Source organism: Lynx rufus, unplaced genomic scaffold, assembly GCF_022079265.1.
Source record: "Lynx rufus isolate CCGP_SWC_20201006 ecotype Redwood Valley unplaced genomic scaffold, mLynRuf1.p SCAF_2, whole genome shotgun sequence".
Taxonomy (NCBI): Eukaryota; Metazoa; Chordata; class Mammalia; order Carnivora; family Felidae; genus Lynx; species Lynx rufus.
In genome coordinates this window covers 21189987-21203900 of record NW_025814834.1, presented here as the reverse complement: position 1 = coordinate 21203900, position 13914 = coordinate 21189987, and the positions used below count along the sequence as shown (strand labels likewise).

The 13914-nt window shown below is 39.3% G+C and overlaps 1 protein-coding gene across 4 annotated transcripts in view; it reads right to left on the bottom strand.

Moving 5' to 3' along the window:
- PECR (peroxisomal trans-2-enoyl-CoA reductase) overlaps positions 1-12925 on the bottom strand; it is a 38311-nt gene extending 25386 nt beyond the window's left edge. For all 4 annotated transcript variants that reach the window (XM_047085286.1, XM_047085289.1, XM_047085287.1 and 1 more), the window contains exons 1-4: positions 12771-12925; positions 8746-8879; positions 7872-8037; positions 2618-2699 (exon numbers count right to left, since the gene is read on the bottom strand). In XM_047085286.1, coding sequence (XP_046941242.1) covers positions 2618-2699; positions 7872-8037; positions 8746-8879; positions 12771-12894 — 506 coding nt within the window. In that variant the 5' untranslated portion in view covers positions 12895-12925. The remainder of the gene's footprint in view (positions 1-2617; positions 2700-7871; positions 8038-8745; positions 8880-12770) is intronic.
- Positions 12926-13914: the final 989 nt, after the last annotated feature.

Genomic DNA, 13914 nt, shown 5'->3' with positions numbered 1-13914 from the left:
AGCTTTGGAGTGATGACTATGTCACATGAAGTGCTGTTCCAGTCACTCTTCTGCTAAAGGAAACACTGAGAGGGACTGGCATTTATCTGAACTAGGAGTTGAGTGAAATTATATTTTACCATTTCCATGACAAGCTCACATCCTCTTTCAATGACCAATTGCTGTATCAGGTAATATCTGAAACCTCTTGCAGTCTGTGTGGGAACAGATTACAAGTAATAAACTGCCTTGAAGGCTGTCACATTGCTTCATTTTCTTCCTGTCATTTATAAATAGGAGGCAGGATGATGTACAACTGTCAGTGAATAGAGCACTAACAAATGTTTCAAATGCTTCTGCAACTTACACACATAAAACCATACAGTATATGTTCTTTTTCACTTGGCTTCTTTCACTCAGAATAATTATTTTGAGATTCCTCCATGTTGTTGCCTGAGCTAATAGCTCATTTGCTCTTATTTCCAAGTAGTAGTCTGTTACATAGATAGACTACAATTGGTGGATTCATTCACCCGCAGATGGGCATTTGGGCTACAAACTGTCTATCCATGTGAAATGGGAGTTCGTTTTTTGGCTAATCTTTTGCCCTTGTAATCATGAACAACCACCCAAAAGATCAGCAGGTCAGGCTAAACTCCCCCACATAGATGTAACAGAAAAAATGTAACGTCTTAGGCAACATTAAGAAAAGTGTGCCAAGGAGCAACACAGTTCAAACACACACACAAGATATCCAGATAGCCTTTCAACAAATCAAAAGGTGCTCCATTGAGAAGATCATTTCTTGCCTATCAGAGTTGTCTGGAAGTTGTTAACACACATTTTGGGTGAGGCTCTAGGGAACATGCACACTCATATTTTGCTAGTGGGAGTGCAAACTGGACAGAAATTTGGAAATACCTAGGAGTTTTGTTTTTCTTTTTAAGTTTTTTAAATGTTTTATTTTTGAGAGAGAGAGAGAGAGAGAATGGGGGAGGGGCAGAGAGAGGGAGACACAGAATTGAAAGCAGGCTCCAGGCTCTGAGCTGTCAGCACAGAGCCCAACTCAGGGCTTGAACCCAGGAACAGCAAGATCATGACCTAAGCTGAAGTCGGACACTTAACCGACTGAGCCACCCAGGAGCCCCTGGAAATACCTAAAAGCATTTACCTTTCACCTTCACCCAACAATCCATCTTCCAGAATGTATGGTAAACATATAACTCCACAAATAGGAAACAAATATGTACAGTGTTATTCACTGCAGAATTATTTATAATAGCGAAATGTAGAAACAATATAAATTTCTGTTAACTTTGAGATAATATGTGCATTTGGAAAGAGGAATTTGAAAATAAGTCCATAAGTCCATAGTGGTATACCAAAAAATTTAATGATAATAATGATAATTGTAATAAATATACAGATAAGGAAGGAATGGCTGTTGCAAAGAAGTCTTTTTGTGAATTACCAGCTAATAAACATAGAAGCAATTATGAAATCAGAAAAATTAACATTGCCCCACCATTAACGTAATAAGTGATTCAGGTAAGAATCACCAGTGGTTGCAAAAATCATGATGGAAAACAGAATATTCCCGCAATACCAAAATATCACCCTATAGATTACAGATGATGGACTAATGATAAAAGAATTCAGATCACTGTCTTACTTAGTTAAAAGGTTTTTTTCTGGGATGAGAAAGGATAGAGCATTCAACTTTGTACCTTATGCAGTTTTGTATATATATAAAAACTAGCATGCATGTTTTTATAACACTAAGCCCTATTACATAAAACATTCTATGTTGGAAAATAAAATTTTTTTCATAAAAAAATGGAAGGAATCAGAACTTATAAAAGACATGAAGGAAATCAGCAAAACGAATTTTTTTCTAAACCAAACTTTTTACCTGCTAAACGTGTGGTCTTCAAGTAGCTTCCTGGCACATTGTTTTTCTCTTTGTTCTATGTGGATGTCCTTTTAGATTATTATGAAAGACTCTACTGAGCCAGTACAGGAAATTAGTTCATTGATGGACTTTTAAAAAAAAAATCAGTTTCCAACATAATATTTTACCAAAATCAGAATAAGAGTGAAATATGTCAAATTCCACTATGGAGTAACAATTCAGCAGTTCTGTCTAAAAATGAATAGGCATATTCAGAGTATTCTAATCTAAATTAGCCTAGATTAGTTTTATTTCCACACGTTAACAAAAAAAGATATCTCCAGAAAATGATGACAAGTTTAGCGACATCTGGATAAGGGTTACTGGATAAAATATAGAACATTCCGTTAAATTTGAATTTCAGATAAATAACAACAACAACAACAACAACAAAACTTTAGCATAAAGATGCCCCATGCAATATTTGGGACAGACTTATAATAAAAAATGTAATGGAGCATCTGTTTTTCTTTTCTTGGTAAATCTGGCAAGTCTCATATGGATGGAAATTTTTTGGAAGTACATTTTCAACATTCAAATAAAGGGAATAGCTAAGTATTGAGATTGAAACTTATTAAAGGATTAAGGATCGTGACTTATGACGTTTTCTCCACCCTACTCCCCCCTATTCAGAAGACAAAACCCAAAGATATAGAAAAATATACATATATGTATGTGTGTGCTTACACAAATCCTGGGAATCCATTCTTAGTAAGGATAGTGATATTGACAATAGACCCTCCATGTTCTTTCATCCACGAGCTGTAAACTGCAGGAAAAAGACCAGTGACAAACGTGTGACTCTCATCCCCTGTCCCAGCATGTTGCTTTTTATTTTAAAATTTTTAATTTCCATTTCCTTTTTATAAAAAGCCTGATTGGGCATAATGTAGGGATCACAAAATTCATCCACTTCATGTGTACAACTTCAAGACTTTTAATAAATATACAGAGTCATGGAACCACCATCACAATCCAATTTTAGAATATTTCCATTACCCCCCAAAAGTTCCTTGGTACCTTTCTGCAGTTCAAGCCATCCCCAAGCAAACCCTCATCTACTTTCTGTTTATATAAATTTGCCTTTTCTGAACATTATGTATAAAGGAAAACACACAATATGTGGTCTTTTGTGTCTGGCTTCTCTCACTTAGAATAATGTTTGTGAGCTTCATGCAGGCTGTAACATGTGTCAACAGTTAACTTTTCTTGACGAATAGTATTCCATTGAATGGATATGCCATATTTCATTTATCCATTCACCAGCTGATGAACGTTTGGATTGTTTCCACTTTGAGGTGATTATGAATACAAACCTTTATGTGGACATATGTTTTTATTTCTCTTGGGTGGAAGTGCTGGGTCATATCATATGGTAACTGTAGGTTTAACTTTTTAAGAAACTGCCAGACTATTTTCCAGTGTCTCCACCATTTTACATTCCTACCAGAAATACATGAGGGTTCCAGTTTCTGCACACTGTTATTGTCTAACTTTCTGATTACAGCCATTCTAATGGGTATGAAAGGATATTTCACTGAGATTTTTTTTTAATGCTTTTATTTATTTCTGAGAGAGACAGAGACAGAGACAGAGACAGAGCAAAAGTGGAGGAGGAGCAGAGAGAGAGAGAGAGAGAGAGGGAGACCCAGAATCTGAAGAAGGCACCAGGCTCTGAGCTGTCAGCACAGAGCGCGATGCGGGGCTGGAACCCATAAACCACGAGATCATGACCTGAGCCGAAGTAACGCACTTAACCAACGGAGCCGCCCAGGTGCCCTTCACTAAGCTTTTGACTGGCATTTCCCTAATGACTAATGGTGTTGAGAATCTTCTGATGTACTTGTTCATCATTTATATATATTCTTTGGTGAAATATCTATTTAAATCTTTTGCACATTTTTTAATTGGTTTGCTTTCTTAACATTGAATTATAAGAATTCTTTTTACATTCTGGATACAAGTTCTTTATCAGATATGTGATTTGGAAATCTCTTCTCCCAGTTTATGGCTTATCTTTTCATTTTCTTAATGTTATCTTTTGAAGCACACACGTGTAATTCTGATTAAGTCCAGCTCATCAGTTTTTTCACCTTATGAATTGCCTAAGCCAGGACTCATTGCCTAAGCCAAGGTCATAAAGATTTTGTCCTTTGTTTGCTTCTAAAAGTTACAAAATTTTACTTTTTGCTTTTAGGCCCACGGTCCATTTTGCACTTTGGGTTTGCTTTCACTTATGGTGTGAAGTAAGGGTCTTTTTCTTGTATGTGCATATCCGACTGTCCAAGCACCATCTGTTGAAAAGACTATCATTTCCCCAAACAAATGCCTCGGTCCCTTTGGCAAAAATCGTAAATATAACGGTTTGACCACAAATATAAGGATTTATTTCTGGACTGTCAAATCTGTCCCAATGATCTATGCATCTATCCTTACGCTAGTACCACACTGTCTTGAAACCAAGCAGTAGAAGTCCTCCAATTTTCCTCTGTTGCAAAACCGTTATTTCTGAAAAATTTCGAAAATTTCTAAAAATTTCGTTATTTCTGGCTATTCTGAGTCCTTTGCACTTCCACGTGTATTTTAGGATCTGTTTGTCAATTTCTGCAAAAATAATAGAGACTGCACTGAACCTACAGATCAACTTGGGAAAAACTACCATTTTAACAATATTGTATTTTCTAATTCACAAACATCAAATGTTTTCCCATTTATTTTCATCTTCTTTCATTTCTGGCAGCAATGTTTTGTAGTTTTTAGATACGAGTCGTATCCTTTTCTATTCTATCCTTTAACTTCATTCTTTAAGTATTTTACCTTTTTGAAGCCCCATTTGATATTTAGCCATCAAGTCCATTCATATAAATCAAGACAACGCCAGAGATGTTCCCTCAAGACTAGCTTTAACAGAAACCTACTTTTTAATGATATTTATTTATTTTTTTTAATGTTTATTTATTTTTGAGGGAGAGAGAGAGAGAGGCAGAGTACAAGCGGGGAGGGCAGAGAGAGAGAGAGAGAGAGAGGGTGGCACAGAATCTGAAGCAGGCTCCAAGCTCTGAGCTGTCAGCACAGACCCTGACACGGGGCTTGAACTTAGGAACCCCAAGATCATGATCTGAACTGAAGTTGGACACTTAACCGACTGAGCCACCCAAGTGCCCCAGAAATCTAATTTTTAGAATGTAAAGGCCAGAGAACAATTCAAGACCCTCCTATTAAAAGTTCAGGCAAAAATAAGAGTGCCTTCCAATTATTACTTAATACTTTCTAGTGAGTTCTGACCAATTCATAGAGCATGACAGAAAAAGCAGGTAAAGCCACTAGAAAAGAAGATATCAAATACAGTTATTTTAAAATTCTAAGACAATTCTTTCATATTATTTTCACATTATTAATTTTTTTAGATTTTATTTTTAAGTACTCTCATCACCCAACATGGGGCTCGAACTCATAATCCTGAGATTAAGAGTTACATGCTCTACCGACTGAGCCAGCTAGGTGCCCCTATTTTCACATTTTTCAAACTGGGATATGTCTTACAGTTGGTGGCTTCTTAAGATACACAAGGCACTGTTTGTACTTTCTTAGTGATATACAAAATGGTGCATTTCTGAATTGACTATATCTTTGACTCAATGAAATACAGTATTTATTTTTAGACAACATGATTGTACGTCTAAAACACCCAAAAGACTAATTAAAAAAAAACTGTTAAAGCTACAAATTGCTAGATAAAGTTACAAGCTCAGCTTGAAAAAATAATTCTTCTATAAACCAACAATAATCCAGTTGAAAAATAATTGGGAAACAGCCCATTCAAAATAGCAAGAGTCATCAAAAATACCTAAGCATAACCTTAATTAAAAAAAATATATGAGTTCTATATGACAAAAACCACAAATCTTTGCCAAAAAATATAAAATAAGTATCTATTAATAGAAAGACATGCCATTATGATATATTCATTACTTTAGGGTAATAATTTCACAGGTAGACACATTTGTCAAAGCTGATTACATTACACTTTAAATGTTAATTTAATATTTTTACCTCAATAAAGTTGTAAAATGTGAAAAAAAAAAAAGGAAGACATGCCATTATGGAAAGACAATATTTAAACATGGTAACTATTTTCAAATTATTGACAAATTTAACACAATTCCAATCAAATTCCCCACCAGGATTTTTGAGGAAAAAACCTGAATATAAAATTCGTCTGAAAGAATAAAAGGTCATGAATAGCCAAGAAAAAGTTTGAAAATGAAAACAAATAAAGCACTGCGTGCCATACTGAATATCTAAAAAACTTATTAAGAAAAAAAAAAGAAAGGGGAATAAGTTTATTTAAATGACCCTAACACAGACTTTCTGCTTCTGTTAGCACTCTGACATCATTTTTGTTTTTCCCCTGACACTTTTCCTGGGTATTACAGGAATATTTCTTCACGCTATTTGAGAGAATCAGACGCCAATCACAAGTGCAGCTTATTTCCCTGTGCTTCAGACCAACTGGCTATAAATCAGAAGTTCCTATGAGCTCTTCCTTGGATTTGACTAATCTGCTCTTGAACTCAGGAAACTAGTTCACTCACTAAATTACCCATTTGTTACAAAGCATATTAAGGGATATGAACCAGCAGGCAGATGAAGAAATACACAGGGCAAGGTCCTGAACAAAGAAGCTTCTGTTCTGTGGAGTTTGAGCCTGGCATGGTGTTACATGTTCTGATTTACCAATCCTATCCTTTTGATTTCTCATTACAGAGTTGTGACTGATTAAATCTTTGGGCACTGGTCACTGATTTGACCTTCACCCCTCTCTGCTGCCCAGAAATCAGTGTTGGTTCCCTACCAACCAGCTCGTACCCCATCTTTAGGGAATTTCCCAAAGTCACCTCATTAACATACTCAGTTGTGGTTGAACAGGGCTTGTTATGAATAACAGACACTCATTTCACCCTTACGGTCCTAAAGCCATTTCAGGTACTGAAGACAAGAAGACCAAGTGTTATAACAAAAGACTCTCCCACTGTTCTTAATGCTCAGGAAATTCCAAGGGCCAGTGGGAGCTATGAACCAGGAACTGGAGACAGACCAAAACATACACTCATTACAAATCACAGTCCCCAGTGATTCTGGAACTACCGTGTTATCCCTAACTACCTACCTGAACTTTTTACATGAGGGTGAAACAAACTATCTTATTTAAGCTCCCGTTTTTTTCTATGGTCTCTACACTGGAACAGCTAGTCACAACTAATATAAAGCTTTATATTGCCGGTTAGATAAAAAGGCTGGGAATGTCTGCAAGCCTTTGACTTAGAGATATTAAGAAGATAAAGCCTAACCCATCTTGGGGTAAAGACCCTTTTGGTTGGAACTATACTTGTTCTGTGGTTTTTATCATAAAAATGTCTTGGAAAGTTTTCAAGAAAACCCTTGAGTTACTCAACTTCAGGAGTTGAGCATCACCACCTTAACACATCTTCAGTCCAAAGATTATGTATGCTAGCTAATTGTTAGTTGGAAAGAATGTGTACTCTATCCAGTGTTCTCCCTGAAGATTTCGTAAGTTAATGAACAGGCCCTTATAACAGATTCATTTCTTTAAAACAAAGTGTGAGAGGTTTTTTCTTTTTTGTTTTAAATTTCAGGGACAACTTTGTAGCTATATCTTTGTACAGATCCATAATAATTTTCTCATGACAAATTCCTAGAAATAAAATTACAAGATCAAAGCATATCCATATATTATAAATACTGCCAAATTACTATCCAGAAAGGGAACAATTTACATCCCTGTGTTGTATGGGAGTGAACCAGGGCAGTAAATGTTGATGATATGGAGTTTCTGCGCCTCTAACAATTCTCTTTCCAGATTTTCTATAATCTTTAAACAAGGACACTTTGACTTTTTTGGGTTACTGATCATACTTGCCTGCTTTGCACATGTAGAAAGTGCCCGTCAAGTTGGTTTCGATCACAGCATGCCATCCCTTTGCACTGATGTGTTCTGCAGAAGACATGAACTGGCCTCCTCCATTGTTGACCAAAAAATTGATCTTACCATAAATATCTAAGGTGGATTTGATCAAACTGTTCACCTGAAGAAAAATGTTAAGAGTAAGGTGGTTAATAACCTAACTTGCTACTTGGACCGATAGCTTGCTCTAGAGAGGAGAAGAACTTGCAGTCTGTAATGGGAAATGGTAACTCTGAGTACCATAATACCCACAGATCAGAAAACTAAATTGGTAATTCTGATGACAGGATTTAGCCAAGAGCCTGGATCACTTCTGAATACAAGCCTCTTGAATACAAGCACTTCTGAATTTGTAAGCTGTAAACCCAGAATAATGAATAGTACTAAAATAGGTTAATGTCAACATTAAGAAATGACTTAAAAGGGGTGCCTGGATGGCTCAGTTAGTAGGGCATGTGACTCTTGATCTCAGGGTTGTGAGGTCAAGCCCGATGTTGGGTGTAGAAATTAACGATTACTTATACACAAAACTTTAAAAAGTAAAAAAAAAAAAAATTTTTTAAAGAAATGACTTAAAGGGCAAAGGGCACAAAAGGTAATCTCACTGAGACCACATCCTTTCTTTGCTTCCTGATCTTGTTTCTCTCCATCTCCTTCTCTGGACGTAATTCACTCAGTAAATCATTGGCAAAAGAATCTCTTTCATAGGCTCTGCTTTTAGTTAACCTCATCTAAGACAGTTACCATAGGAACATCTGTAGCACAGGTTTAGAAGCTACTACTATAAATTAAAATAAATGAATAAATGATATAGACATATTTGTATTACCTCCTCTTCTTTGCGAATGTTGCATTTTATGGGAGTGACCTGAGCCTGGTTGGTGTGGGGCAGGCTGGCTTTCAGTTCTTTTGCAGTCGATTTTAATCTATCAAAGTTACGAGATGCAATGACCACATTACACTCTGAAAAGAAAACAGAGAACAAGTAAATATGCTTTCACTGGTTGTCTAAATTTTTTTTAACTTTTTTTCAATGTTTATTTATTTTTGAGAGAGAGAGACAGAGCACGAGTGGGGGAGGAGCAGAGAGAGAGGGAGACACCGAATCAGAAGCAGGCTCCAGGCTCTGAGCTGTCAGCACGGAGCCCGACGTGGGGCTTGAACCCACGAACCATGAGATCATGACCTGAGGTGAAGTCAGACACTTAACCGACTGACCAACTCAAGTGCCCCATTGATCGTCTAAATTACAAAAAAAAAAAAAATACTAATGTTTAGGAAATATTTCACGTGTTCCCATAAAAAAGATTTAAAAATAAAAGATGAGTCGGGACTTCTGCTTCTGGTTACGACGGAGCATCAATAACCAAGTTTACCCTCCAGACCGAAACAACTGAAGAACTAGACAAAGTATATACAACCATGGTTTTCAGGCACAGGACATGGGTACCATTACGCGGCGATCTCGGAGAGTGGAAACAAACACTGTGAGTCCTATGATCATTCCAGCTTACCGCCTGGAGACAGTGTCCAAGGTGCAGCACAGGGAGGAGGAGGAAACCATTCAGAGCCCAGGAAGAGACGAAGATGGGAGTCCCAGAGGCCAAAACTAGGTTACATAGGGCAGAGAGAGAAGATAAGTCACAGAGCAATAACTCCAGAGATCTGCAGAGTTCCCTCAAATATTCAGCTGAGCACTGAACAGTGCATTGAGTGAAAAAAAACTATCTGAGGCTGGGGAAAGAACCAGCCCAAAGGAGCAGAAACAACAGACCCTGACATTCACACAGCACTGAGAATAGTGTTCCCACCAGGCAAAACCTTTCAAGGGCCAATGGGAAAAATACGCAGAAGAGTATGGCCTCAGTAGTGAAGCAAAATTAGCCCTAGGTTAAAGGCCATTCAGGTCAACACTTAACATACAACAAGCCTCTCCTAAGATATCAAACTGTTTCCAAGTAACTTAAGTGCATCTTAAAACAAAACTCAAGAATATACAAATAACCAGCATTGAACAAGGTAAAATTCAAATGTCTGTCATCCAGCAAAAATTTTTCCAGTCATGCAAAGAAGCAGATAAATAGAACCCATAACGAGGAGAAAAGTCAACTAATAAAAACAGAACCAGAAATGGCACTGACGACAAAATTAAACAAATTCGTGATAAAGAGAAAAATATTAAAAGCAGTCAGAGAAAAAGAACAGAACAAAAAGACAAGGAAGACAGAAGACTTCTTTTTCAGAAATATTGCAAGCCAGAAGACAGTGGAAATGGCTCGAAAGTACTGGGGAGGGGCAGAGGGTGGGCATTTGGGAACCCAGAAATCTTGACCCAGTGAAAACAGTTTTCAGAAATGATGACAACATGAAGACCTGTTCACACATATAACAGCTGGAAGAGTTCATTAAAGCAGACCTGTATTACTTAAAAGAGTAAAGGAAGTCTTTCAGATGGAAGGACAATGATACAGATGGAAATCTAAATTACCAGAAACGCCAATTATGTGAGTAAATACAAAGACTTTTCTTCTTTCTATTCAAGTCTCTTTACTCTTTTTAATTTTTTTAATGTTTATTTATTTATTTTGATGGGGCGGAGAGAGAGAGTATCCCAAGCAGGCTTTGCACTGTGAGTGCAGGGCCCGATGAAGGGCTTGGATCTCGTGAATCGTGAGCTCATGACCTGAGCTGAAATCAAGAGCCAGACGCTTAACTGACTCAGCCACCCAGGCACCCCTATTCAAATCTCTTTAAAAGGTGGAGATTGTTTAAAGTAAAAATGGAAACAATGCACTGTAGGATTTATAACCTATGTAAAAATAAATGTGTGGGAACAACAGTGTGATGACCAAAAAAGGTGAAATAGCACTACAGGCAGTCCTTCTTTTGCTCAGCTCTAACACGCACCAATTTCAATTGTGTAAGCTTAGTTGAACAACATAAATCCCTCAGCAACATGGTTCAAACTTCAGTTACCATGACATATTAACGGTGAGCAATTGTATAAAATACAAGCTGTTCCGTCCACAAATCACCATTGAATAACAGATGCGCATCATGATCAGTGACTAATCATGTCACTTCTTTCAATGTCTGGCCATGATTGGGCACCATGCATGCTTTCTTCAATTCACACACAGACAGCAAAGAAATACAGTCATGTTGTGCCCGGGTCTCCCAGTGATAAGCCTATGATTCAAAGAGGGCTGGTCCAAAAAGATGAAAATACAACAAAGAAATAAAAATTGGTAACGCTGGAAGTGAAATTATAATTGAATGGAAAGGGAGTTATAAGAGGAATAGTCGTTCAGGGGCATACTGACACTGCCATCAGTGTTTTCCTGAAGTACAAATTCTAAGCTATGACATACTGGAATATCTATTCACCTTACTGAGTGAAAATGAACCTTAGTGTCCACTGTCGCCTGATGTCTTAGCTCCTCCTAGAGAGACTGCTTCCCTTTTTTCATAGACAAATGTATAAATGTATCAGAAATACTGGCCACGGCAGCCTCAGAGCACATAGAGCAAGAAGCCTTGCCAACTCTGGACTTCTCAGAGGTACACAGTAGATTTTAATTAAACTATACTGATAATTACAGCTATATTGGTAACTCTCCTCTCTCTCCCTCACCAAGCCGAGGCTGGTAGTCCCTTCTACATGCTACTATACCCCTGTCCTCACCCTAACACAGTATTTAAGCCCATGTTACATTGTAATGACCTGTTCTTAAGAGTCTCCCCCACACGCTGGCTGTCACCCCCAGAGGATAGGGACCTGTTGTTACCATAATCGTTACACTAGCACAAAGTCCACATTCAATATACACATGTGGAATAAATGGAGTTTATAAAGGTAAACAGTAAGAAGGGTCTCCACGTGACCACAATTATTTCAGTTGTATGGGACGAGTGAGCTTCTGCATATCAAAAGAAGGCGCTTAAAGAAAACTATTTTTCAAGTTCACGTTGTAATTTAGTAATCTCCAATAGAGACAACTTTTGGAAATTCTGATGGGCATTCTGAAAGCTTTACAAAGCAAACACTGAAAAGATTCACCATGGGTTCCTGGTAAAACAAGACTAACTTTAAAACAGAATTAAATTTATCAAAATGGATGTGTAACTTTCAGCACAGCATCAATTATACTGTTAGGAGAACTCTCGTTTCCTTTTAGCTTGTTACCAGGTAGGCTCTATTCCCAGGAGGGAAAATAAAAATTTGAAATAAAAATTTGGCATATTCTTTTCATATGCCTTTAAACTTTATTTACATGGTTTTTTCATTCAATGAGGATTTACATCTTCGTATAAGTAAACTTGTCCGTTTTCCCCTTTGTGGTTTCTTTACTTGTTTATGTGCTTACAAAATCCTCCCTTTCCCCAAGTTCGGGTAAATATTATAACAACTGTGTGCAGATTATATATGATGGGAGTCTCTTGGGTGTTAAGACCTTTAACAGTTAAGTGAAGTGAAATGAAGTTTTCCCGTGTTTCTTCATTAGGTAATACATAAGATGGATTAATTTTAAGCACACATCTACAAATACTTCCATAGCATGTTCCCAAAGGTGTCCTTATTCCCCACTTCGGGCAATGTATCTTTGATTCTAACTGTTCCCTTTAGCTTACAAACAATGGTTTCATTACTCAACGTTTCCCCACAATTTCTTACGAAGGACTCTCTTCTTGCCCTCCCCCGCCCCCGCTCTGGTTTCAAGTTCACCCACGTCTCCAGCTTCTTTGCTTAGCAAGTCCAGGTCTCCGAGCGGTGCCTAGTAGCTCCAGGCACCCCGACCCCAGGTTATGCCAGGGTATCTCTGCGTTGTCTGGCCCAGGGGCTTGCTCACGTACCCAGGTTCAGGAGCTCGGTGGCGATGGCCTTTCCGATACCCGTGGCCCCGCCGGTGACGATTGCCAATCGGTCCTTCAGCAAGCCGGCCGCCAAGCAGCTCTTGCCCCTTCCGTAAAGGCCCATCTCCACGGCACGTCCGAGTCCCAGGAGCACTAAGGTCCCTCAGCCTGGGAGGTAAGCGGGGCCTTTAGTTACCGGTCAGCCGTGGCCCCGCCCCGTGGCCCCGCCCCGTGGCCCCGCCCCGTGGCCCCGCCCCGTGCCCCCGCCCCGTGGCCCCGCCCCGTGGCCCCGCCCCGTGGCCCCGCCCCGTGGCCCCGCCCGCACGCCGAGGCAGGTCCCCAGCCTCCCAGCGGATGGCTGCTCCCGGGAGGCGGCTTCCTGACTCCGTCTGGGTCCTCCGCCAGACTTTGTCCCCGGCACGTGTAGGTGAGACTGCTTGTTCGTTGCTTTTTCTTTCTTTCTTTTTTTTTCTTATTTCGATGCCATTGTGGGGACCGGAGGAAGGGAAGCAGACAAAAAGCGGGCGTGTGCTCTCTCGAAAAATTCAATCCTCAGTGCTATAGCTCTCGTGGTTAATTAAGATGAAATAAATCTCCAGGGCATCTGGGGAAAGAGAGGCTGCAGCTCGGGAGCCCTGCTGCGCCCGCCTGCCTCCGACGTCCATGGATGCTCTGGCTCCAGTGGCTGTGGACCTCTGCTGGGAAGGAAAGAGGCAGGATTAGCCGCGGGGGAAGAAATCTGGCCTCCAGATCCTTTCACCCTTTGGAAGAGACCCCGAGGAGGGGGTGGGGGGAGGGAGTGAAGGGTGCCGTTGCAGTAATCCACAGAACCAAGATACTAAATGATTTTAAAAAATAAACTAGAACCCACCTCCAACTCGTCTCCCTTTCCCCGCCCAGCAATGAACAGAAGAGGCAACATTTACCAGGTTTGAGATCTAATCCATTTCAGCCGGGCAGCATAAATTGATGAGTCTGCGTGCTGCCTGCAAGAACGCATCTGTAGGTGTGTGAGATCCTATCCTCCAGTTCATTCCTTAGCGAAGCGAGCATCCTGAGGATGGGGGAAATTTCTTACCGGCGGTTTGATACCCAGTAACGGTGAGTTATTATTATTCAGATCCTCCTCCGTATCGTCTAGCTT